Raw genomic sequence first — 26,874 nt, forward strand, 5'->3', positions numbered from 1 at the left:
ACACACACATTCATACAGTTACAGGCTGCAGTAGTTCATTGACATGTGGTGCGTTCTGGGAATTTAAAAAAGGCGAAGCAAAGGCAACAACAACAACACACAAAAAACTGTAGCGCATTCCCCACGCACACACACAGTCACACATACACACAGACACATAGAGAGACCTAGTTTCTTATTGTTCTGCCGCTTGGCTCCAACTCGAGTTCATTACTCATTTTCGCTGATATCCGTTGATATGGCTCGGCCTTTTGTTGGCGGCAATGCCTCCAATGCCTTTTTCCCACTGCCGGTGTCTACTTAATCACTTTTCGTCCTTGCCGCTTACTCGCTTGCCTTATCTTCCATTCGTTCTTTCTCTTTCTTGGCTTTTCAGTCTCTCGCTTGGTCCATTTTTCTTTCCCGCTTTTCTATTTGTCTGCTACTCATTGACGCCAATTAATCTGCGCCTCGCATTGTCTCTGCCTTTTAATTGATGCGCTTGGGAGTTGTCCTTTTTTTTGTTTGTTGTTTGCTATGTATATTTTTTGCATTTTATCTTCGCCTTCTTAGCGTATCTTTTTTTTCTTCAGACTCTTTGCAGAAACCGATTATAGAGCTGCTTCATTTGTCATTCTGCGATTAACGCAGTTTTGCAAAATGCTTTTATTAAGTTGCACTCATTTCTGAGATTTTGGACTTTTCTATAAAATTAGTTAATTGGATATTTTCCTAAACTAATAATAGTGCACTTTACTTTTGCAGATGTTTGCAATTTTATTAGAAATATAAATATAATTATTTTTGCAATTTTCTTTCAAATTTTGTCAAGCCCTAGTTCTTGTAGTACGCCTACTGAAATCAAATCTTAGCAACTTTGGTTGACAATCTGGTATATTTTGTACTATATGGTATACTTTTAATATTGCACTTTGTCAATATACCACATATAGCTTTTGGTATATTTAAGTCTTGTTCGATATAATATTTTTTGGGTATAATTTTAGAATATGGTTTTGTTGAAAATGTGCAACGTGTATCTCACAATCGAGCAAACTCAACCGTAGTTTTCTAACTTCTTTTTACTTAACTCAGTTTGTACTTTAAAATTACTTTACTTTGAACTCATTGCTGAATTAATTTATGTATTTTTAAGTTATCAATTAGAAATATTTAAATCAATTAGAATTGTTTGTTGAATTTTGATTTTGTATTGATAATTTCAGAAAATAATAAAACAAAAAAACTTTCGATATTAAATAATTTCATACATCTTCCGTAATCAATAGTAATTATTTTTAATTGACCAACTGGAAATTGGATTGAGTGAAAGTTTTAAAAAGTTTTGCGAATCGATCGATAGTTTTCAATGGAGATCGACATGCATTTCACATTTCAAATTAAATTAAAAAGAATTTTGAGAGTTTTTCGCAACGCGAATTAATTGAAAAATGGCAACAAAAAGTTGTAGCTGCGAGGTTCGCGTGCTTTTAAAATGCAATTAAATAGAAGCATGGGCGAATGCGTTCGTGTGGGCGTGGTCCTTTTTGCATATTTTAAGCAATGGACGTGCTTTATATGTGTGTGAGAGTGGTGAGTGCGAGTCGAGACGAGGAGGAGGTTGTGTTCATGTGGTTAGCTCTCTTCGTGGGCAAACACAGTTGCGAGACGAAGGGAGAGACGCGATGGGTTGGGAGGGGGAGCTCTGCTTAGGCCCTTGCATAGGACTTACAAACATGTGCTTATGAGCATGAATAGCAAACATTTGAAACTCCATTATCAAAATGACAGCTGCCGGCAAATATTTACAAGGCGGCACACATATAATACATATACCATACTTCTTATATGAGAGTGTATAAAATGTACATACGCATACTATATATGAATGGGCTATAACCTCGATATCGAGTCGAGAGCTCGAGAGGGAGAGATGCTGCTGTGTATCTGTATTTCTATCTGAATTTGTATTTGTATCTGATGCGCGCATCGCTCGCGTTCAGTTAATTAAATTACGCTTTTATCATCATCCATATTCAAACACACACATATACACACACTCAGCTGGATGTCGCATGATTTTCAAGGACTTTTGAAAACTTGACTTCCATTCAGAAGTATTTACGCAATGTTCACTCGCTTAGCTATTAAACCAAAAAGCCGTTGTGGCCCATAAAGCCCATCAATTCATGCCAAACTGTGCATGCCAATGCCAATGGCTTCAACGACAATTACAGTCATTTGTTGGATGGATTTACAGTTAAACTATATAAATTATGCCTTCTTTATCTTCTCTACTTTGTGGTAGTAAACTATGAGTGAGAGTATCGTGGATAAACTACACAAAGTGATTCTTTTTGGGAAAATAGCCCCAAGTCTTAACATATGAAGTTTAACAATTTAAAGTAAGATAAGTCAAGTGTGATCGACTGAGAGATACCCGCTACACATTTCAAATAAAAAAGCTAAACCGTGTGGTACTATATTACTCTTAAAATATACTCTTCTTTAGATTCCCTTTTTGCTGCAATAAACTATGAATGAGGTTATACTAAATTCATTAGTTTGGAATCAGAATTCACTAGTTTTTTACAAAATTTCCATTCTACACTTTAGTTTGACTAAACACTTAAAGATTAACCATATAATAATATACAGCACATTACTTTATTGGTATTTGATAGTTTCTTAGATAGCATAATTTTAATAAAAATTAATTTGCAATATTTATGGAATATGTTTACACTTTATTAGAACGCTTTAGAAAAATATATTGTTGTATTTAATAATCTAAATTTTTATATTTGTTATATTTACCGTTTCGAATCTAAATTATATGTACTATGTTATTCAGACGATTGATTCACATGCAAATAAATTATGTGTGAATACAATTTTTAAGAACAAATTAAAATTTTTTATTATTTATTTCTAATTTTCATTTATCCTTCCAAATTAAAAAGATATATCAAATTTATCGGCTATAAAACCCATGAATTCAATAAGCTTAGACGTGTGCGGGTTTTTTTCAATTTTCCTTAAAGTGTTTAAGTGCATTTGGCGCTCAACTACTTGGTTGCTTGAGAAGTTAATGCTTTTATGATGGAAGATATTGTCGAGGAGGGTGATGGACATTTGCCATGTGCTACGCTCGTTAAGTGGAGTTGTGTCATTTGTTGTCGAAGTGCTGTCCCAATTTGAGCAAACACTCGCACAGGCCATTGAGCAATATGCTCTGGACACAGGATACAGCATCAGCAACAACATCAACATCAACATCAATGTATCTGTGTGATGGTGTGAGAATGTGTGCGTGTGTGCTTGCTTGCACTCATTTGGCAGCGTATGCCTTTGAAAGCGACAGAGCCCAACACACAGATTGAGAGAGACACAAAACCGGACTCGAGCCGCAGTCATTCGCACATGCAACAACATCAATCAAAGGGAAAGTGACTAAGAAGCAGCTGCTGTGGGGATGACTATCCCAATGAAATGCAAAGCCAAATGCATTGAAAAATGTTGAAAAGTATGCCAAACAGACACAGAGAGAGAGAGGTGTCTGTCCTCTTTAAGTTGATGCAATACATGTATGGCGCTTAGAAAAAGAGCCTTTTAGTCCTGTAGGCAAAAGCGAAAACGAAACCGAAAAACGATGCTGAAATTGACGGGAATCTGGAATTAGGTGAACATGGCAAACGACACGGCAAAGTATATAGAATAGGAGTGGAACAGTAAAAGCAGAAGCAGAAGTTGTAAACAAACTGCAACATGATAACATTCTAATTTGAGCAACATCAACGCCATCGTCGACAGGTAAACAAAGGTGTGCAGCATAAAATTCATAGCATACTTTTCAGGGCAGTTGCATTGCGTTGCGTTGCTGTGCGACGTTGCCTTCCATTGTTGTTTGCACATCTTACCAAGTCTTGTACTCGCATTGTGTGTATGTGTTGCTTACTGCTGAACAATGTGGCACATAAATTGTGACTTATTCAAATGCAATTTCAAGCTGCACCGCACACCGAAGTATTGTTAACTGGATTCGTTTTGTTTCTCTTGGCATTGTGCACAGCTTCATCCCACTTCACACTTCTCATGTTCTCGTGTCGTGTGTCCTTTTCCAGTTGACCTCCCTGGAGCGCAATTATGGCAAGTTGTCGCTGCAATAATAATGCATTTGATAGGAGCTGCGATTATCGTTGCCAGCGACTTGCTCCATCGTTGGCCACGCTCATTTGAGTAGGCTCCGTTTGGTGTGCTTAAAGCTTAATCACTTGGCAACTTGACAGATAAGAGACGTTGACTGTCTCACTGATAAGCAGCTGAATTGATGATGCTTAACGCTCTCAAGCACATTTTGCACCTCCCCAAACACACACTCACACATATACACTCGCACTTGTGTTCCAGTTTCCAGTTTTTTGGAGCTGCCTCAAATTGAATTGCTGCTGCTCTGGGGAAAACGTCGCTTGGCCTTTGCCAACAGCATCGTGTCCTTGCCACGCCCCTCAACCCAAGCTGCCAACAGCAGCTGCACCAGCAGCAGCTGTCAGGTGTTAAATCTTCAAATTGCTTTGAGACCAACTCTTCCTCCTCCTCCTCTTCCTTCGTTGCACCTCCAGTTGAATACGTAAAATATGGAAATGCAACTACGAGTGCAGTTAGCAGTTAAGATATTGCCAGTGTCAAATGCCTCAATATCCCTGGGGAAATATAATGGCATTGCCGCCTTATATACGCCCACGGATATAACGACAGAAATGAAAGAAATGCTGGAAACGCGCATAAATATTTTTCTGCTTAAGTGTAAATAAGAGCAAACTGGGTGTGAATTGCTGAAAATTGAAAGATTTATGCTGAATTTCGACTGCAACAATTTCCCTTTGGTTTGCAGTCGGCAACTCTCAAGTTACTTCTCAAACAGATTTATGGGACTGTTATCTAAAATGCATCTAACCAGGCTACCAACAAACTGTTAGAGCAACTTAAAGTTGCGTCTTACTTTTAGTAGTAAGCAAAGCCTACAAAGAATATTCTATTTATTTTAATTAAGCAAATATATAGTAAAAATAATAATTATACATTATTTTCATGAACTCTGCATAGTAGGTAGGTATGAAATCGATTATTTCTTTTTTAAATAATTGTATTTTTGCTGAATAGTGAATTTGATTTGCTTATAAAATATTGTCTGGCGAAAATGTCGAGAAAAACATATATCAAAAGATAAAGAAATACTTTTGTATGGGCAAAAACGCCTACTTACTAGGGGTCTTAGTTGCTTTGGCTGACAATCTGGTATATTGTGCCGTCTATGGTATATTTTGAATGTGGTACTATGTCGATATACCAAATATACCATTTGGTATATTTTTAGTATTTTTGCAATATATTCGGTATATTTTGAGAAAATACCGCAAAATATGTTTCTTTTATTCAAAATGGGTAGCGGGTATCTCACAGTCGAGTACACTCGACTGTAGCTTTCTTACTTGTTTTATTTTGAGTGAGGATGAAACTTTTAAGATGAAACTTTGAACACTTTAATTAAAGCTAAGAATGATTCCGGATTTATAAGAACTCGTACTCGAATTTTACCAAAAAATAGAAAGAGTTCCTAAAATCAATCTTATCTCTAAAAATAGTGCTAATAAAAAGCTACAAAAATAATTTTTATTTATTATTAAAACTGTGTCCGATTATGTTTTTTTTTACTGTCAATAGTGTCACACGCGACAATTTCTGACAATGAATTGTCCATAAACATACATATATGGAGATGTTTATTTCAGGTTAATCAATGGATATTTGGTTGTATATTTTTTACACGGTACCGATACGGTAGAATGAATTATAACTTTGGTTGCTACATTTGGGGCTTAGTCGGCTGACAATCTAGTATATTTTGTATTCTACATTTCCTATTTACTTATTTTGGTATGTTTATTTTGGTATTTCTTCAATAGATTAGGTGAGATTATGTTTTGTTATCATTGAAAATAAATAGCGGGTATCTCATAGTCGAGAACATTGACTGAAGCTTTCTTACTTGTTTTTATATCTTGTAGTTTTATAACTCTGGCAAGCTTGTCAACATGACTAATTGGCAGTTTCGACTGGTTAAAAATTGAATAAAACATTAGTTCAATAAATAAAGTGGAATATTCATTCTTTTCTTATTCATTTTAAAAATTTGTGTATGTTTCGTTTACACTTTATTTATGTTTCTTTCAATCAATGTTGTAAAAATGCACATTTTTGTAATATAATCAATATTCTCAATATGTACTTTCGAAATAAAAACACGACAAAGAAATAAATTTGCACAAAATATTAAAAGTAAATGCGTATACTTAATGCAAGTTGCTTATTACACTCTTTAAAGTATGTCATTAATAATTTGCCTTTTGCATAATCTGAAATCATAAGCCAAGCACTCACAGTCTGTTGGTGAATGCAGTTAACAAGTTGCCTCATTGATAGCTTGGTTTAATTTTGGGCAACATTTGCAAGCAAACGCGTTTGCCACACCTAAGCAATTCGCAAATTATTCGTTGAATAAAAACTTTAAGCACCGCTAGCTTTTGGCCAACACCCACACACTTTGCACCCAGCGAGATGTTGCTGACACTTTGCACACAACATAAACTTTACGGGCCAAAAGCAGCCAGGGCGAGGAGGACAAGGAGAAGGGAGCGAAGGGAGAGAAGGGAGAGTGCATAAGATCCCGTTGGCTGCTTTGGCGAGCTCTGCTGGGAGCTGTGTGTTCACACCCGAACACAGCTCCAGTGTAACAAAATGACCCGATTTTTGGTTTTTATGCCCGACATACCAACTGTAATTGCTGTTGTTGTTGTCGGTGGTTGCTGTCGTTGCTGTTGCTGTTGCTGCTGTTGCTGCGTTTTGAGTGTGCGTGCTGCAGTTTTTACTGCCAGCAGTTTTAGCGCAACGCCAGCAACAACAAACAAGACTGGGCCAACGCATTGTACTTCATTCGTTTTCAACTTCATTTTGCAGGAGCTCTGTGACAGCAACAGCAGCAATAACAGCAACAGCAACAGCAACAATAACAGCAACAACAAGAACAACAATAAAACAGCAACTCGCACTTCATTGCTGAGCGCGCAACTTTTATGTGCTGTAGCGGCAGGTGTGAACAACACATGTGCAAATTTTATTTATTCATTTTATTTGCATGCCACATGTGCGAGTGTGAGTGTGTGTGCGTGTGTGAGTGTGTTGTATTGTGAATGCTTTGCAGTATTTTCGCAGTGTGTGACTTTTAACGCGCCAGTGAATGCGCAGTTCTAGGCCTGTTTTCTGCCACCAGCAGCAACCATCCCCACATTCCACCCCTCGCACCCTTCCCCTTCTCCTACTCACTCTTTCCTCCCTATTACTACCATCTTACTCTCTGCTCTGGACTCTGCTTTCAGGCGCAGTATCTTTTGTTTGTGCGCTCCATTTTGCTGAATCCCAACTTTGGTCGGGACACCGACAGCCAGGCAGGCAGGCAACAAACAACACATACACACACACACACACACACACACTCGCACACTCTTACATAGAAATCTAATATGAATTGAGGTTGTCTCACTAACAAAAGCAAACGCAACGCGCTCGCTTGATGCATATACAAATGTTGCCACCACCTTGCTGCTGCCCTCTACGCAACAGAAGCAGCAACAGCAGCAGCAACAGAAGCAAGAGTGAACAGAATGAAAAAAAATGGTATATAACAAACTTTGCCCCAATGAATGCAACATGCAATTCCCCTCCCTACGCTCACTCTGGAGGTGAGAATGAGCCAAATGCCACACGCCACATGACGTTGCATGTAATTTACTCGACACTGCCTGGTAAGTCAGGTTGGCAGTCGGGCAGGATGTGTGCGTCCTGTCTGCATCCAGGCCAGTCAACCAGTCAACCAGTCAGCAAGTCAGCCAGAAGAGAACTCAAGCCAAGCTGTCATTCAGGGAACACAAACACAAACACACACACATATCTGTGCGAACTCCCGCACACATAAGCAAATAATTAAAATTTCACTTTCTTGGCAATTCACTTTTCATGCACAGCGCACAAAATGGTGTCATCAGTTTTTTTTGTCACCTTCGTGCTGTTTTCTCTCTCAATGGAGCTTGAAATGACTTTAAGATTAAAGCGTTCGGGGTTTTAAAGTTAATTGGAATACTTCTTTAATACGTTTCATAGGCAGATAATTTAATGAATGGGAAAAACTAGAAAGTGCCCAACGAGCTATATAATATTAGAAGAGTGAAAATCTAAAAATTACAAATATTTTCTAAAACTAAAGAAATGTATTTTAATAAAGTATAAAACTTAAATATACCCGCTATCCCGAAGGTAAAACTTTTGTTATAGAACGTTGTGACTGCAGAAAATCTTTTTAACCGGCAAAAGAAAGAATCCAACTCTAGAAAATATTTTTTTCACTCAATGTAGGAAATAACGCCTTTTACATATTTCAATATTTTTGGTATATTTTGAGAATAATGCCATACTGTTTTGCTCTTATTCAAAATTAGTAGTGGGTTTCTCATAGACAAGCACACTCGGCTGTAGCTGTCATACTTGTTTGTAGAAGAGTATTATAACTTTTTGCATGCAAGAAATGTATTTAATAGGGAGGAGGTATTTCCGACCCTATAAAGAATATTTTGCACTCTGTAGTATATTTTAAAGATATGACTATATTTATCAATATACCAAAAAATGCCTTTTGTTTATATTTTGATATTTAATTACAATTATTATATATATATTTCTTTTTTAAATTAAACTACCACAGATATAATATTGTAATCATTTAAAATATTTTTTAATATTAGTTGTTATTTTGTTTTACTTACCACATCGATAATTTGCATTAAAGTTAACCCAAAGCTTAATTGTAACGGGTCCGATTCGTTGAGAACCGGACGTTCTAGTGTATTATAAGGATCCAAAAGATCATGTAACAGTCTCTTTTCATGATATCCTGCTAAGCAAACTGCAATTGATACAAAAGACAAGATAAAAATGAAATTAGTTTCTTCACAAACTTTGAATGCACCACTTGTAAAGATCAAACTGTTTCGATAAGGTGACGCAGGCAGGCACAAGGATACAGCACGAATTGTGGAATTGGAGTTTAGAGGGTCGATGCAAGTGTTTGCCTCTTGCACAAAAGCACCGCAAATCAACATCAATAATTTGTGTGGCAAAATGGGACCCAGAGACAAAAGTCTAAGGCGAGTGGGCGATTGAACGAGAAAGACAGAGAGATAGAGAAATATAAAGAGGAAAGCAACTGGAAATTTATTGATATGCAAAAGTTTACGAGTTTTCGGTTTGGTTTTGCAACTTGGCCAACTGATTCTATTCCTGTTTCTGTTGCTGTTGCTGTTGCTATTTGAAAATGCGGGATTCGTTTTGGGAAAACTTTTGCTTCTCTGGCTATGCTCTTTTTCTGCTCAGCATATGTCCCAGTGTTTTTGTGTCTATCTGTCTTCCCGTCGACCTCCGTTTCTCTATTGTTCTGGCTTGCGTATAACAAAGAGAAACTTTTATTGAGCCAAAAGTTTTTAACATACAAATTTCCTTGCGTTCTTCTCGGACAAGACTGCTCGCTTGCTTGTCGATAATAAATTGGCTCACACACACACGCACACCAAATAATAGAGGAGAAACAACGAACAAAAAAAAAACACTCATACGCCTCGTTATTTGTCTGCCGTTTGGCGAATCGTTATCGTCGAATTATTTATGCATGCAACGAAAACGACAAAGAAAACTCATGTGGGGCATTTTTCTCTGCCTTCTCTTCTTCTCTCTATAGCGTGTCTCTATTCTCTTCGCTTTCAATTTGATAATTTCTTAAGGGTCCTTTGCAGATTTGGGGCAAACAATTCCATTGCAGGATCATGAGTATGCTTTAGTGTGCCAAGTTTCTTTTGTGACACGCCACAATCTGCAATAAGAATGCCAAAACTTTAGCTGCAAAGTAGTTGTAAGTGTCGGATTTATTCAGTGGCACGTGGCACGTTGAACGTTGCACGTTGCTGCGAAAAATGCAAGAAAATTGCAAATGGATTCATTTTTAATGATTCGCCACTTGTGGCGCCTGAATACCAAAGTGCTTGAAAGTGCAAAAAGAGCGAAAACGATTTGCAGCAGCAGCAGAATGGCGATTGATAATACTTTAACTATTCTGTGATGAATTTTCAATGGCTCGCGATGAAAATGAGGAGCGTTTGAGGGAGGTTAGTTAATATCCTGTCTATTCTACGTAAAATTTGCATGAGCTATTGCAGATAAATTGAATACTGATTAAATCGCAGCTCAATTTTAATAATAAGTGTTTTCGATTATTATGCAGTCTATTAAAAAAAATCACTCCAAATGTTTTAAGAATAAAATTTAAATGCTTTTAGTAAAACTTGAATTTTATTGTATTTAGAGAACTTAAAAGATTAGTTACGAAATGCCGGTTGCGGCATAAAATATTTAATTTTAATAACAATCAGAATAATAATTTAGAATAATTGTTGAAAGAAACTTAAGGCGATGAAATAAATAATAATTTACATACGAGCATGATAAATGTGAATAGTTTTCTTCAGCTTTCATTCTAGTTTATAAGATCTGGCTTTGCTCTCTCTCTGCACTTTCTGAATTGTTATGCCACAAGATTTGCATACAAAATGAACATCATAAAAGTTATGCACATAAATTTTTTTACTTAGTTTTAATTCGCCTTTAGTCTTTTGGCTGGCAAACTCCAACACATTATGGGAATGTGTGTGTGTGTGTGTGTGTGTCTATGTGTGTGTGCTGCTGCTCTAGGCAGGCCGAGGAAAATGGGTGAAATTCTTTTATTTCACTTTCTTGCACGTTTGCATATTTCATTCTCTTTTAGCGCGTTTGCATTGCATTTAAAATTAAAAATTCTTAAACAAAATGCAGAGAGAACGTCGGCAGGCGTCGCAGCTAACGAGGCAAAGCTGCCTGACAATGATGAGGAGGGACGGGGGTGCGGCGAGCTCAGTGCCGAGGCAGGAACACGGCAGCGTTAAGCCTTTAAGGCAAAGCATTGACATCACAGCACAAAGCAAACAGGAGCAGCGACAAAAAAAGACGAGAAAAATAAAAATAAGAGTGGAAAAAAAAAAAATGCAACACAAAACAGGGCCAACGTCTGATGAAGTGTCAAAATGAATGTAATAATAAAACAAATACTTCAAGCCGAGCAAAAGCAAAAGCTGCAGCCAGAGAGCAGAGAGGGAATTGTGAATAAAACCATTGTGTATTTAAAAAATATACGTATATACTTTCAGTGCTAAGATTTTTGTTTGTAACACTTTTATTCACAGATGGAAAAGGAGAAGAAACAAATGTAGAAAACTAAACTAATGAATATTCAGTCCTGTATTTGGATAAAATAAAAACTTTACTTGCATCGAAAAGTGTCCGATAAATTGATGCTCCACTACTATTCACTTTACAGTCGACATTTGCTAATGACTCACACGAAGTGGCTGTTAAATGCTCTAGTCACGGTCTAACTTTTGGTGGCAGCAAAACCATAAATTGCGTCCATTTTGGAAATGCCTTTTCAATGGCTGCACTTGCTCAGCCATCTTTACTTCTCTTTGCTTATTTTGCTGTTGCTGTTGCTTTGCGGCAGGCCGCATAAAATTGCAATTTTATTGCAGTGAAGCATGAAAAAGTAATTGCTATTTCACAAAGTCAGCGCCAGTACAGTACGCCAGTAAAGTACGAGCAACAACACCAAAAAAAAAGAAAGAAAAACAAAATTCGGCAACAGCTGCGAAATTGGACAGCAAAGACAACAGCCAGAACGTGGCCACGGTCTGTAGGAAAGGATGAGACAAAGCCAGTTGCCTAGAACGACCGCAAAGCCGAAGCCAATTTAATGTGCACAAAATAAAAAGCAACAAAATTGGTTAGAAAATGCACTCGCCTACAAACAACAGCAGCAATATCAGCAACAACAAAAAAGACCAGAAACAGCCAAGTGTCTAACAAAAATATGAAACAACAAAGCGCTTGTACCCATCTCTATCTAGAGATTTTTACACTGATATATAAAAGCCATTTATTCAATAAGAACAGAACATTTTAAAAGGGTTGAAGTAAACAAAAGAACTGAAGTTTGTTAAATTTAAGTAATTTCAGAAAATTATTAAGCTTATTATAGATAAACTGGACATTTCAAAAAATTAAATACAATCAGAATAATTTTACTAGCATTACTAGCAAATTTATGAATATAAATTTACGAAATTAAGAGTAGCTCCTCTTTTCTTTATCGTTTTTGGTTATTAAATAAATAATGCCTATGGTGGAAAATGTTTCAAAGCTTATTTTTTTGTATCATTTAGTAATCTCCTTGAGTACTAAAACTTAAATTGGGTTGATATGTTTTTTAAATCTGTTTTAGCGGAAATATTTAAGAGAATTTGCAAGAAGGAATTTCCGGTGAAGCGTACTCTTTAAAAATGTATGTAAAATCTTGAACCTTAAAGAAATTATAATTCGCTGTCTATCAGTTTAGAACGCTATTTGACATAATATATTTCAATTGTTACGAAAAAAATATAAATTCTGTGAGTTTTTTATTGATATGAATCTAGTTGAGTAATCGCTATCAGGTCTAATAATCTTAGTTAAGCACTCTAAATTCAGTATATATACTTTTTTAAATTAATTTTTTACCACTCTGTTGTTTGCTTAGATTAAAAGACAGCTGCAACTCCCTGAAATATACCCTACATCTGAGAGCCGCTCTCCGCCATTGGGGCACTCGTGCTGCATGTCGATATTAAAAATTGAAAGCGAAATGAAAACTGACGCGGCGCCAAACCACTTAAGCGGCTAAAACCGATACAAAGGAGTGAGCTGCGATATAAAAGGAGTCTGGAGAGTGAGAGAGAAAGAGAGAGAGGAGGGCAATGTATGCAGAATGGTCACAGCTCGACTCGTTAGTCTTGATGGGCTGTCTGTGAGCTCTGCGGCCATGTGGCTGCTGACCTCCACTCAGCTCGGCGGGGAGCACCTGCTAATGGCTGCGGTGAGCGCAAAAGAGACAGACAGACAGACAGAGGGAGAGAGAGTACGAAATAAAGAGCGGCGAAGCTGAGCGTTTTAATAGCGCCAAGGTGACGCTTAACCATTCAAAGCTTAATTTATGCAATAAAAATGGCAGCAGCTATCCAAGGGTCAAACACACACGTATCCCTAAGTACATAACCTAATTGGATAAAGCTTGGCTGAGTATATTTAATTGCTTATGACTATCTCTTTGGTTTTTTATTCAGCTGGTAACCTGAGACGAAACAAGACTCAAAAATGGATACAAATCAGCAGACAACTGCCAGGAGGGGTGCGAAAAAGAGGAAGAATAGATTGGAGATGGAAAGCAGATGCTACAAAGAAGTACGACTGGGGTGGATAACCTGAAGGCTGGCAATTTCCTGGGCAGGCTATCAATCAAACGCCTGTGTCCACTATTGAAATTATGAATGCTATCATATTTGATGATTGATTTCAGCACAGCACAGAAAAGTTGTTGCCGCTGCCTTTGCCATTGTGTGGCTGCTTCATGCTTACAGAAGTGAGGGGCAAAATATGTGTAGGAGGTGTAAGTAAAGTTGTTTGTATAGCATGATGGGCATATATCTTTGTCTGTGTGTGCCCATATGTAGGTGTAGGTGTAGATGTGTGTGTAAACGTATGTATACTAATGCAAATGGCAGTCATGACATTCTGTTTTTCTTTCTTGTGTAACCCTTTAGCTAATGATGGAAGCAGCATATGACATTTAGAGGGAGAGACGACAGTACGAATATAGATTGATATGCGGGATCGATGAATGCTGAATGCTGCTTGAAAATCATGTGTGGGCTTTGTGCTTGAATATTTAATGAGCGACTAGAAATATTTCATAGCTGAATTGAAGGAAAGAAGTATTTTACTTAAATAAGTAAATTTGGATAATAATTATCTAAAATTCAACAGATATTTTAAGATGAATTTCGTTTTGGCAATCTACATTGGAAAGAACTTTCATATTTGGAATTTAGCCTCCCTTTATGTATATGTGGAACCCCTTAAGGTACTTAACCCTTTAACTTAATGCTTCTTTCGCTTATGTACCATATTGTACATCAGAAATTATATTTCAAAATGCTAACAATTTCCTGTACTTCCCCCATTGAACATTCTCCCCCTGCTCTGCTTTGGCACATGCTGCAGCTCGTTAGTCAGCGGCACAAGCAAAAAACATTAAAATCAACTTGCTCGCTTTATTCGGCTGTCAAATGGCTGCAAAGTCTTGAAGACTTGAAGTCTTGAAGCATGCCAAAAAGCTTTCCGAAGCAATAAACGTCATAACAGGGGCACTTGGCTGGCCAACGGGGCGTATGAACGATGTCATAGGGCAGCTAAAACACAAACGCACACTACGACACGCACAAATACACAAACTAACACACACACATACACACACACACACACACACAGTGACTGCTTCATGCATATGCAGCGATGTAAGCGACGTTGACGTTGTGTAAAGTTTAAATCTGATTATCGCTGGCAGCGTTCACAGAAAGGGGAGAGGAGAGGAGTGGGTAGTAAAAGGGGTAGTTACATATAGAGTACAATATGGCATAACGGAAACGGAAGTGCTGCCATAAAATCATAAACATGCACACACGCACATGGACAGCGACATTGCCTGCATGAAACATGAACTCGCAACTCGCTCCAGCGACAACGACAGAAGGCGAGGCGGGGCAAAAACTCTTCGAATGCAGAGACAAAGACGTTGCCCCACTCGCACACATACATACATACACACACATACGTTTGCATAATGAGTTTATATGTGTGCGTGTGTGTGGTCATATGTTTTCATAGCTGGCGAACAACCACGACACGCAAAGCCGAACGACTTATTCAACAGTCGAATGCACAGTGGAGTTAGAGAGGGAGGCAAATCAACAAGGCAACAAACACTTTGCAACTGCTGCCAAAGTGATCATTCCCTTCCATTACAATTTGCCCCCAATGTGGGTGTGTGTGTGTGCCCCATTAATAACCCCAATATGTGTAAGTGGCAGTCAGGCGGCATCGTTGTCAGGTGTGTGTATCCTGCCTTCCCACCATCTGCCCCTAAGGCTGCCTCGCGGTGTTAAAAATATTGTTGTCATGGCAAAAGAATTTGTAAGCTGCTAAAAAGCCATTAAAAGGATTTTGCCAAAACTGAACTGCACACACACACATAACATACAGAAAATTGCACAGGAAAAATGAAACTAGACAAGCATCCTGCCGCCAGAAGCTGGATTTGCACTGAAAGCGGAACAAATTCCCACGCCACAAAATTCTTTGCTAAAAATAGTTTGCACATGGAAATTGTTACAGGTAAACGACACAACATATTTTCCTAAGCTATTTTTATAAGCTGCATTTTAGAGCAATGCCTAACAAGAATGCTGTGCGAGAAACAGTTTTCATACGAATTGGAATTTCAATAAGTGGAAAAATATATATGAACTGCATATATCACTTTATTGCTATTGAATTTACTATAAAATTGTAATGTGTATATCTCCAGCAATGGAATTATTATAGAAATAAACAACATATTATGTAAGTACTTCAAAACGAAATCCAGGTTTTAGTTTAATTATTTAATATGCACTGTGAAATATGATAAAAATATTAAATTGGTAAACATTAAGTAAATACAAATTTTATGTACTTCTAAGTAAATGCATTGATAAATATTAGAAAAAGATTAAGTTCAAGAAGAAAAAATAAATAAAATAAAATTCAAATTTCAATATATGTGTAAGCTTTGTGCAAAGTGAACATTAAATGAAAAGACAAATAATGGGTTGGAAAAATGAGCTTAAGATCTTTATTATAAAATTTAAAATAATATGTATAAACAAATTGAGTATTACATACGATAAATAAGATTTCAAATAATGAGACAAAGTATGAAATACTTAAATGAAAATGTGTTGGATATGCATTTGGCATCAGAGTTTCTTTTAAGTTCTGCGCCTGACGCAACAGAGAACTGAGTGCAACTAACTTATATACATTTCGTGTTACATTCAATAAAACTCAGAATTCAGTAAATTACATCAAAATGATGTGCAGTTAAATATATTATGATCTGCAGTATAACATTTTCTTCTTAAATGACACTAAGAATTTTATTTACAAAATATTGTGCTCTTTAAGCTCGCAATGCTTTATTTGTTGCTTGCAACTGAAGTACACTATTCGGCAGCACTTAGGGGAGGGATTTCCATTACTAGGAGAATATTATAGCATACTTTTAAGCGTTTTAAACTGTCTACACTATTCATTCAGGTAGCATTCAATGGCCCAACCGCTACCGCCACCGCCGTCGTCCTTATGCGGCTTGGCTCGTTTTAGTTGCCACCATAAAAATAACAACAACAGCAACAAAAAGCAGCCCTAGGCGCAGACGCTTTCAAGTGCCATAGACAGTCAAGCCGAGACGGTGGCAGAGGCAGCAACAGAGGTTGCGGCTGAGGTTGCGTCTGAGACTGAGGTCGGGTTCTGTTGCTGCTGCTGTTGCTATTGCTGTTGTTGTCAACATGCTTCACTTGAAGCTGTCGTAAATGTCACAACTAACAAACGGCAGCAACGCCCACAACAACGACAAAATACAACAAAAAAAAAAAAAAAAGTAACTGTTGTCCCACCCTTGAGTGGTTTTATGTGTCAAAGTGACAATATGTTGGCGGCGTGCATTATGAAGTTGCTGCTGGCGTGCAGCTAAACAATATATGAGAGCTTGTGAGGCAACAGTTGCTGGCAAGTGGTTGTGCCAACAACAACAATTGCAGCCGGCTACAGACAACACAAGACTGTTGCTGTTGCTGCCTCTCAAGTGTTGCACTTGTTGTCTGATTTGATAATCGGATAATTGTAGCAGAGAGCACTTACCTCTAGCAGATAAATTCAAATATATCAATAAAAATATCCATGAGTGTTTATTAAGTCCGTTGATTATTTGTGTGCTGCTGCTGTAGCTGCTGCTGTTGTTGCTGTTGCTGCTGCTGTATCTGCTGCTATTGCTGTTGCTACTGTTGCTGCTCGGCTTACAGCAATGTAGTTGCAGTGCAATCGCATTTGCATAGGAAATGATGGCGGTGGTGATGCTATTAGCAATGACTCTAAGCACTGTTGCTACTTGCCGTTGCTGCTGCAGCTGCAGTTTCCACAATCTCAGTGCCGTCAGCAACATATGCAACACAATGCCAACACTAACAGACCAAATGCCATAAAATATGTTTAAGCTGTTTTCATTGCTGCGGGCTAACCAATATGTTGTGGATGTTGCTGTTGTTCTTGATGTGGCCGCTGTTGCTGCTGCTGTTGTTGTAGCGGTTGCTGTTGCTGTTTCTGTTGTGGTGGTGCTTTGATTGCTGTTGCTATTGCTAAATGTTATTGCTGTTGCTGCTGTTGTTGGTTTTCTTTTTCGCCGCCGACGTAATCTTTGTCGCTTGCGTACGCACAGTCTTATGTTTGTTTGTGTTGCTTGATTGCTGCCGGCTTCGCCCTGGTTCAACATGTTGTTGTCTAACTCCGTTTGCTGCTGTTGCTGTGAGTCCCGTTGAACATGTTGCTGGCCGTTGTCGCTCGACACGCTGACTACATGCTGTGATGCTCTCCTTCTAGTTGCTCCTGATGTTGTGTTGTTGTTGCCGTTGCCGATGCTGTGGTGTTTTGTACTTAAGCTCTTTAGTTGCTGTTGAGTAAGTTGCTTGCTCTTGTTGCTGTTGTGTGCTAATCTAAACGATAGTTGTTGCTGCTGTTGCTGATGTTGTTGGTGTTGTTGCCACAGCCACAGCTCATCATCATCAACTTCACTCAACTTCAGTTGCGCATTTTTCATAGTCTCTTCGGTGTTTGCTGATGACGTTGCGTATATTTGTTTTTACTTTGCTTTCCCTGCTGCAGCTGCTTCCAATTTTCTTTTGTCCGTTTTTTTTTGCCTTTTTTCTTCTTCAAATTTTCTTTGGGGCTTACATTGTCTCTTCCCTCTCTATTCCACTCTCTCTCTCTCTTTTGCTTCCTTTCACAGTTTTTGTGATGCTCCGACAACGCTTCTTAATAGCTCTTAATTTTACAAAAATGTTCAACTTTTTTTACTTTGGTTGTCTATGTTTTTTATATTATTTCCTATTGTTCAATATGGCGAGTATAAGTTTTATTGTTGCCTTTAGCTGTAATATTATTAAATTTATCGTTTAGTTTTCCCTTTTTTTGTTATTTTTTGTATGCTTCCTTCTTGTTCTGACTTTGGTTTCTTTGTGTTTGCTTTTACAACCCAAAGAGTGTTTTCTTATTTTCTTGTGTCTTATAGTTTAAGTTTGCGCTTCAGCTTCAGTTTGAATGCATTTCTCTTGTCCATGTGCTTGAGAGAGAGCCTTGTAAATCGTGATTATTATTAATATTATTTCTATACTGTTATCTGAATCTTTATTTTTTTGCAAGAATTTAGTAGATGCGATGATTTGCAGCTTATATTGTGGTCAGCTTTTTGTAAAATTTGCTTTCTCTAGTTTGTAATATATACGTATGTATATACACTTATATATATTTTATATATTATTCATGTATATTTGCAATTTAAGTTGTAGTTGCTTTTTATTTATTTATTTTTTTCTTGTTTTGTGGGTATTGTTCAATTGCAATTGAATGCAGTTTTAGATGGCAGTGCATTGTAGCGCTTTGCTATTGTTGCTGTTGCTTCTTATTGCTGTGGCAAGACGGGCCTGAAAAGATATGCAAATAATTCATAATTAATGCAAAATGCAATAGACATTAAAATGTGTTTATTTTATAATTAATTCAAGTGCATAATGTATACAAATTGTTATGCCAAAAAAATAAATTGAAATCAATACATTTATGTGTTCATTAACACATAATTGACATTTGCTTGCGCATCTAAATTGTCGAAAATGTGTATTATTTAAAATGATTTTATCTCGGGTTTGTCCCTCAATTATAGCTCAGCAATCACAACATTCATTTGTGTATTATTCAGGCTTAAATTACAAACTGGCTGCTAGATTATGGCATTGCTCAAAATAGATTTTACCAAAACACCAGAAGGCTTTTAGCTGGCAATCTAAATCAAGTCGGAGTCTTTGTGGTTGCAGCATTCGTATTAAATTTGTATGTCCTCTCTGTTTGCAGTTGCAGCTTATAGTAATCGACAACAACAATTGCATTTAATGTTGGTCAAATTGTTGAATCTAGAACAAAAGCTGAGGCAATCTCACAAAATTCGAAGGCAAATTGTTGCAAGCTAATGAAAATCATTTTAGTTCTCTGCTATAAAATTGATATTTTCGAAGGGGGAAGTGAAAACATTGAAGAAGATGGGTGAGTTCAAGTTTCAATTACTGCTCAAACTAATTAGTTTTGCTAAAACAATAAACCCAAAACATTTTGCATGCCAATTACTCGTAGGAATTTCTGCAGCTGCTACACAGAATGGAGAAAGGTAAAGACAAAGTGGGAGATGGTAACGAGTCCTAGCTTGTTCTTGTTTGACAGGACTCAGCTCAGTCTGGATGCCTACTTAATGCTGCATGCAAAGCAGCCTTTGCTCTCAGCATTCATAAATAATGCGTATGCAAAACGATAAATACACAAGAGCATCCTGGACGCCTTCAGTCTACAGTGTTCAGCCTTCTGCAGCCTATTCTGTGGCCAGTCAAATGGCCAAAGTAGCAGCTGCAACTGCCCAAAACAATGACGTGCAACAAATGCAAATAGTAAACTTTTGCAGGACACACACACACGTTGACGTTGACGTTGATGGACACGTTCTGGACATTTATAGCATCTCCTATTTGGGGCAGGACACTTGACATCAGCTTATGCATATTTATAACAAAACTTGTTACATTTTGCATACAATTTGAACATTGTCCATTGTTGCCTAGCTGAAGCAGAATAGCACAAGTACAAAGGCGACTCGCTGTCAATTGTTTTTGAAAGGCGAACATCTTTGTGGTTGTAGTGGAAAATTGAAATAAAGAACAAAAATGTCAAAAACAGTTAGTAGAGTACAAAATATACTAGATTTCAATTACGACCCGATTACAGTGGCCTTTTTTGTATACAAAAGTTTTTGTAAACAAATAAATAAGCTACAGTCGAGTGTACTCAACTGTAAGATATCCAATACTCATTTTGTATTAAAGAAAAACAGCGCCGTATTATTTCTAAAATATATGGTAGTACCATTCAAAATATACCAACCATAAGTATTAAGTACTCCTTAAATAACTTTTACAATTAATTAATTCAAATTATACCGCTATCTCTTATAGTCTCTAAGATCTAGATAGACAGTAAGAAAATGGCTATTGCGTCTTAACTATTGATGCTATTCAAGAATAAATCAAATTTACATAGGGTCAGGGAGAGACCTCTTTCTATCTGTTACACCCATTTGCTGGAGACACATTGCTATAATACATTTCTACCCTTTGGGTAGTGGATATAAAAAGTTTTCCAGGATTGAGAAAGATGGAAAAACAACTAGCTGATGTCAAGAGTTCAGTTACGCAGTTGCTGCTTGCATTTTTAAATTCAAATAAATAGTAGAAATGGTTTCACTTATGTTTCACAACATCAAAAAGACTTTGTTCGCCTCTATCACAAATAATTTCATATGTTAACATATCTAACCCGATGAGTTGTGACAATTTTTTCTGTAAATATTTCTGTGCATAACTCAATTGCTGACAAATAGCAAAGTATTGTCGTTTTACTTTGAAGTCTATATATTTATATTGTATGAATTTTACAAGAATTTGCGCAAATTAGCTGCAGTTTGTAGCTATCCGTTTCTGTTTCTGTTTGCGCCGTATGCAAAAAAAAAATATCGCGATAAATGTTACAAAATAATAATAATAAATAATACCGAGTGAAATTCGCGCAGTTAATCATCGAGTATGTTTTTCGTCGTAAAAGAATATACATCCCTAAAACCCACTTGAACAAATATTAATTTTCCGCCACTGTCGCCAGTGCTCTAAAATTCGCCGACAACGACAACAGCCAAGCCAAACATGGCTAAGAACATTTTGCACATAATTCTTGCTAGCCGCAAAATAAAAACGAGCCACAAACTTACAGAAAAAAAATAAAAGCCGAAAAAAAACGGCAGGCTATGGTTGAAAAAAAGTTTTGCCGCTGCTGCACACAAAACGAATTCATAATTCATCGAGAGAGAGGCAAAGCCCAAACGGACTTAAGGGCGCTACAGGAAGAGCTCTCCGAGCTGGGACCTTTCCTAAGAGTTCTAGTATTCGCCATATCATTTACACCATGCATTTTGCTTTATTTTGGGTGGCTGTGTATATTTTTGCATACCCTGTAAATAAAAGATATTCTAAAAATGATATTCTCGATTCATCCAGAAAATACAGTTTTCAATTCTCTCAATTAAAATGCAGAGTTTCATAAAGTGTTGATTTTTAAGCAGTATCTATGGCTCGAACTGTATCTGCTTGCCATATTTGAATTTTTTCGGAATTTTCTTTTTTCGGTGATGAAAATTAATTTGCTCACGCGCCAGTCGAGAGTCAGCTCGCAGTTGTTGCCTTCAAAAAATGGCTACATCTGCAATGCGACGCAGCCAGTTACCAAAACCATTCTCCCTCTCACTTACTCTCTCTCGGTCTTGCTTGCTCTGTTCTCTCTGTGTGCTATGAATGTGCGAAAATGGCGTCCATTTTATGCGCACACAACTCGTGCGGCGGCCATCTCATAAATTTCATGAAATTTCATGAAATTCCATACATCAATATTACGCTACTCGAATACCGAGAATGGGTCAATGGCTCTCGTTCGTATTTTTGAACATGACCTGCGGTTGCCACTTCAGTTGATTAGGCTGAGCAACAGAAATGCAATAAAATTATTTGTAGCTGCATTGAAACATGCGGCGTATGCGCAATATTTTTAGATATTCAACAACAAGCTACGAAAAACATACGAAACTTGGCTGCCTTTTTACCTGTCCAAAAGTGGCGGCCAAGTGAACCATAAAATGTCTGCTCAACAGACCGAGGCGCTTTCAACTTGCCACCATTTGCTGCCAACTTGCAGCCCATTTGCAACAGTTGAAAATGTCACGAGCTTTGTCAGTTGCTATTGTAGCCAGACTTTAGTTTGCTCGCTTTCGCTTGCGCTTTTCTTCTTATTTTTGGCAAGTTCAACTGTAGTCTAAATGTTAGTTTGCTGCATTGTTATCTGCCAAAAAGTCTCTTGACTGTGCTGCCAACTGCCACCTGCGGCATCTTCCATTTTGGACAGTGAATTTAAAATAAAGCAACTACTGCATTTAGCTGCCTTGTTATAAAATGATAAGTGTGTGATATCTGTATTTGAGTAATCGATAAAGCGAACCACAAATTATTTTCAGAGTCAGGCGCATCGAATTCACTGAGATTAAAGCTACAATTTATATGACAACCATAACTATCGAATGATAAACACAAGCGCAAGCATTCTCCGACATACCGAACATACTTTTCTTCGACTTAGCGTCATGTCCTTAGCTGTCCATTTAGCTCCCTTTGACCTCATTCCCACAATGGGAAAGCGACACACAAAAAGCGAAAAAAAATGTCAACGTTTTAAACGACGACAACAAAAGCAAAATCAACAGAAAAATAACAACAGGCAGAAACCCTTTTCTGCTTCTGCTATCGCCCTGTCGAATTAACTATAAAGGATTATATTAGCAATATTTTATGTGATTTCTTAACGGCTACCAACATCAACAGCATCTACCACTACCACTAATTTTTTCTCAGCTGCGTATTGAGAAGGACGCTGGCAGCCAATTGACGTGGAACAAAGCGACGTGTCCTCCGCAGGCTGTGTCCAGATAGCATCTTGCCACAGCCAACAAAACACGCCAGTGTGTCACTTTGAATGTGTATTTGTGTGCGTCTCAATGCGTGTGTCTGTGTGTGGGCGTATCTAAAAAAAAACTCGGACTCTGGCCATTATGGCATGTAATTTATTTTTGGACTTGGATTCTCTCTATACTCGGCTCTTTACTAAGGGAATGCGACACAGCTATCGACAAATGTGCTTTCTTAATACCCTTGCAAGAGGGATTTCACACGGACTACCAATGCTAATATATTATTGGCTCCAAAGAATAAACGATTATAAACATAATCTTATAAAGTGGAAAATTTGTCAACTGTTAAATACAGTTCTTTATTATAAATGCTTGTTAATATGCAATAATCAAATGTAGCATCGAATCAATTTTTTTTTAAATATTTTTTAAATATAAAATTTACCTAGAATCCTTATTTTTGGAAAATAAGAAAAATATAAGTTAATATGTAAAGACTTGTTGATGAGATAACATACGTAGATACATTTAAAGTTTCTTGAAGATCGTTACTAAATCAGAATTGAAATATTAAAAAATTAATACAAAATGAAAGTATTTATATAACTTCCTAGTTATTGGGAATATGGGAATATTTCAAATTTCACATTAGCAAATATAAAACTTAAAATAGTATAAATTAAATATCAGAAATTATTTTATTCTGATATGCATGTTTTGAATTGACAATTATTTAAATTTTGTGATAAAAAAATAAAATTAGCTAATATACACATAACGTAGAAATAAATTAAGTATAATTTAAGTAAACATAAATATCAATATAAATTAAATAGGTAAAAATTGAAATTTATTATAATTTTAATTATAATTTAACAGAGTTGCTCAGTAAATTAAACATTCGAATCATTTCTATTCACATTATGTATACGCAGTGTAAACACTGGATGCTCCAACAGATTAAACAAATGGGTAATTCTTGGAATTTGTTGTTTGCGACACAATTTTTAGTGACAAAATCACAAGCTGAAACAATTTTTTAAAATAACTAAAGTATATTCTTAAAGCTTTGGATTAGCGCTAACTTTAGAGCTAAGATTGAGTTTAGGAACCTTTTCTGTTGTATTAAAAAATACATAAATTCGTTAGTTTTTTGGTATCCGTACGAATTAATTTATTTTTGCAATGAAAACAGAAAAATAATTCCAAAATCTTGCTCAGCTTTAATTCGAGTGCTTATCAGGAGCTAATAGATTCATTTTAATTCAAATTAAAAAATCGGTTTTAGTTAATGGCAATTGTTGATTTATAGATGTGAAAGTCCTCAGTTGCAGCAACTTATACGATATACACATTATATAAATTATATTCTTAATATACTACAAATATATATTATATATATGGTAGTCTTAAGCTTGTTTTTACAGGATATGTAGTAGACGAAACGCCTCTTTACTCTCCCTCTAGATTTCGTTTATTTTGCGTTGCTGTTTAGTTGCATTGAAAGGGTTTTTTTATTTAGTTGCTGTTGCTGAAAATGGACTGAAAATGGATTGTGGTGGTGGGTGCCATAAGCTTTTTAGCTTCGGTGTTTCGCAGTCGCTTTATGGTCATGGGCGGCCCATTAAATTGGCAATATTTCTGCACATAAACAGGACACTGCATTGCATAGTTTATGCGTCGCCAAAGATCCAACTCCGAGTCCCCGTTTGACGTTGGTCAATGAGCTGGAAGCATATTTTCTTTGGCACATTTTGTGCTCACCCGCAAATGTAGTTCAGCACAAAAAAATACAACAATACGCAGCACATTGGCGTATTAAATATGAGGAAGAATTTCACATAGCTTGGGGACATCAAGACGCAAAATTGGTGAAAAAGAGGGAAGTGGTAAATTAAATTAAAACTTGATCATCGCAATTTGGTTACTCTTCTGTTTAGTCTGTGACTATTATTCAATCGCAGTTACCACAAGCTCTTGCTATCCGATTTTCTCATCATCATTCAATCGATTCGATTCATTAGCATTCTTGTCTTTTGCTTTTCACATTCAACCATCATGTATTTATCTTCTTTGCTTTTAATCTCATAATCTATTTTGCAGTCTCCTTTTCTCTTTCGCTCCTCTCGTAAGCACTCTCATCAATTATTGCTATCTGGAACTATCTCAATTGATTTTTTGGTTTTCTCTTGCATCTCTTTCAATGGCTGCCTTAATCAGCTATTCATTTAGCTCTCCAATTACGACTGCACTTCAATTTCCTTTTGTATTTCTCTGCTTATAGAATGCAATACTTAAAAATGGTGCATTGAACCTTAAACACTGTCGTCAAGCTGGTGACTTTTGGTCAAAAAAACAATCGCTTGGCATCGCTTTTTGAATTGCAAATGTAAATAAATTATTTTTCAGCGCATGCAGCAAAGAAACAATTTATGGGCAGTCGTTGTTATGGTTGTTTATGACATCATCGAGCTGTGGGCGGCAAGAGATGTCGTAGAGCTCTGAGTGCTATGATGTTGGTATCTATGAGGCTGCAACATGACAAGCTCATGAATATTTGCCAGCATTCGTTGTCGTTGTCGATGGTTGCCTGGAATTTCTGTCAAGTTGTTGCTGTTGCTGTTTATGTTGCCCTCCCGCTGTCTGTTGTTGTGGTTGTCATCGGGCGTGTGTTGTTTTTGCATACTATATATGTATATACATAACATATATGAATGTTTCTACGCTCGCACATATATTAAAAACTGGCGACACTTTTGCTACCCAGCTCCCAGCCTTGTCCTCTTGCCACGCCTGTAATTGCATTGCATGTGCTGCCGCCTGCCGCCTGCAACTGTTTGTTGCCTTGTTGCCTTGTGTCGCTTGTCAACAAACAAACCAACATAAATCATTCGAAAGCCCATCGCATAAATAATGAATGTGCCACGAATGCATTATCATTCTCACTGATTCTTGGCTTTTGCGGCTCTTTGAGGTTCTCCTTTGGCTTTGCTCAACAATTGTTTATTGCACTTGCCAAATGGTTGCTGCAACTGTCAGATACGAGTGAGAACAACGTATATAAATATAGCAGCTAGCAGATTTTTAAGCCATTAATGGCAACATTCAGGCAGTTAATTACCTGCATTGACATTGCTGAATGCTGTGAAAATTCAGCCAAAATTTTCAGTAATGCCAAATTGTGGTTTTCACTTAACATTGCATTAAAAAAATTAATTCGTTGTATTTGAACTTTTACTTAATATTAAATTGAGACTTTAAATTATGATTAAATTGATAGAGCTACTTGTTTCTTAACTAATAATATATTTATTTATTTATTAAATTTATTTTACTTTAATTTGTTGTGGCTTTGACTAATATATTTTGCTCTCTATGGATATACTAAACAGAATATAATTTTATATAGCGGGTATCTCACGGTTAGCTTTCATACTTGATTTCTTTATGAAGAGAGAATTCGACAAATACTTTTAATTTATGAAAATTATAAAATCTATATAGACAAATAAAGAGAATATATAGATTTATTCTATCTTCGCCATCATTTAATGCGGCTATAAAAATTCAACAATCCGATAAGTTATTGATTAGATTATGTTAGCTTGGAGCCCTGTTCTTTAAGCTGAATAAATATTAAAATACAATACGCATTCGCGACCTTTGAGGGCGTTAAGCACGCACATCGTGGAATGAAATTTACGAGGTATAAATGAAATTTGGCAGCTGCAATCATAAATAAGCATATTTTGTTGGCGATTAACTAACCACAAAATAGCTAACAAAAAGGGCAAAATAACATGGAGAACAGCATGAAAATGGTCAAGAGTGGCGACCATTTGGATGCTGGGTCCAACACATACACACACACACATACTCAGAAATTTATTTCTGTACTCTATAAGGCAATAGGATTA

The 26,874-nt window shown here is 36.8% G+C and overlaps 1 protein-coding gene across 1 annotated transcript in view; it reads right to left on the reverse strand.

The window, feature by feature from the left end:
* The window catches only part of LOC132796828 (neuronal acetylcholine receptor subunit alpha-7), a 72,955-nt gene that overhangs the window by 21,981 nt on the left and 24,100 nt on the right, over positions 1-26,874 (reverse strand). Inside the window, exons 3-4 of the mRNA XM_060808185.1 lie at positions 16,999-18,833; positions 8,856-8,995 (exon numbers count right to left, since the gene is read on the reverse strand). Coding sequence (XP_060664168.1) covers positions 8,856-8,995; positions 16,999-17,950 — 1,092 coding nt within the window. The 5' untranslated portion in view covers positions 17,951-18,833. The remainder of the gene's footprint in view (positions 1-8,855; positions 8,996-16,998; positions 18,834-26,874) is intronic.

Source organism: Drosophila nasuta, chromosome 2L, assembly GCF_023558535.2.
Source record: "Drosophila nasuta strain 15112-1781.00 chromosome 2L, ASM2355853v1, whole genome shotgun sequence".
Lineage (NCBI taxonomy): Eukaryota > Metazoa > Arthropoda > Insecta > Diptera > Drosophilidae > Drosophila > Drosophila nasuta.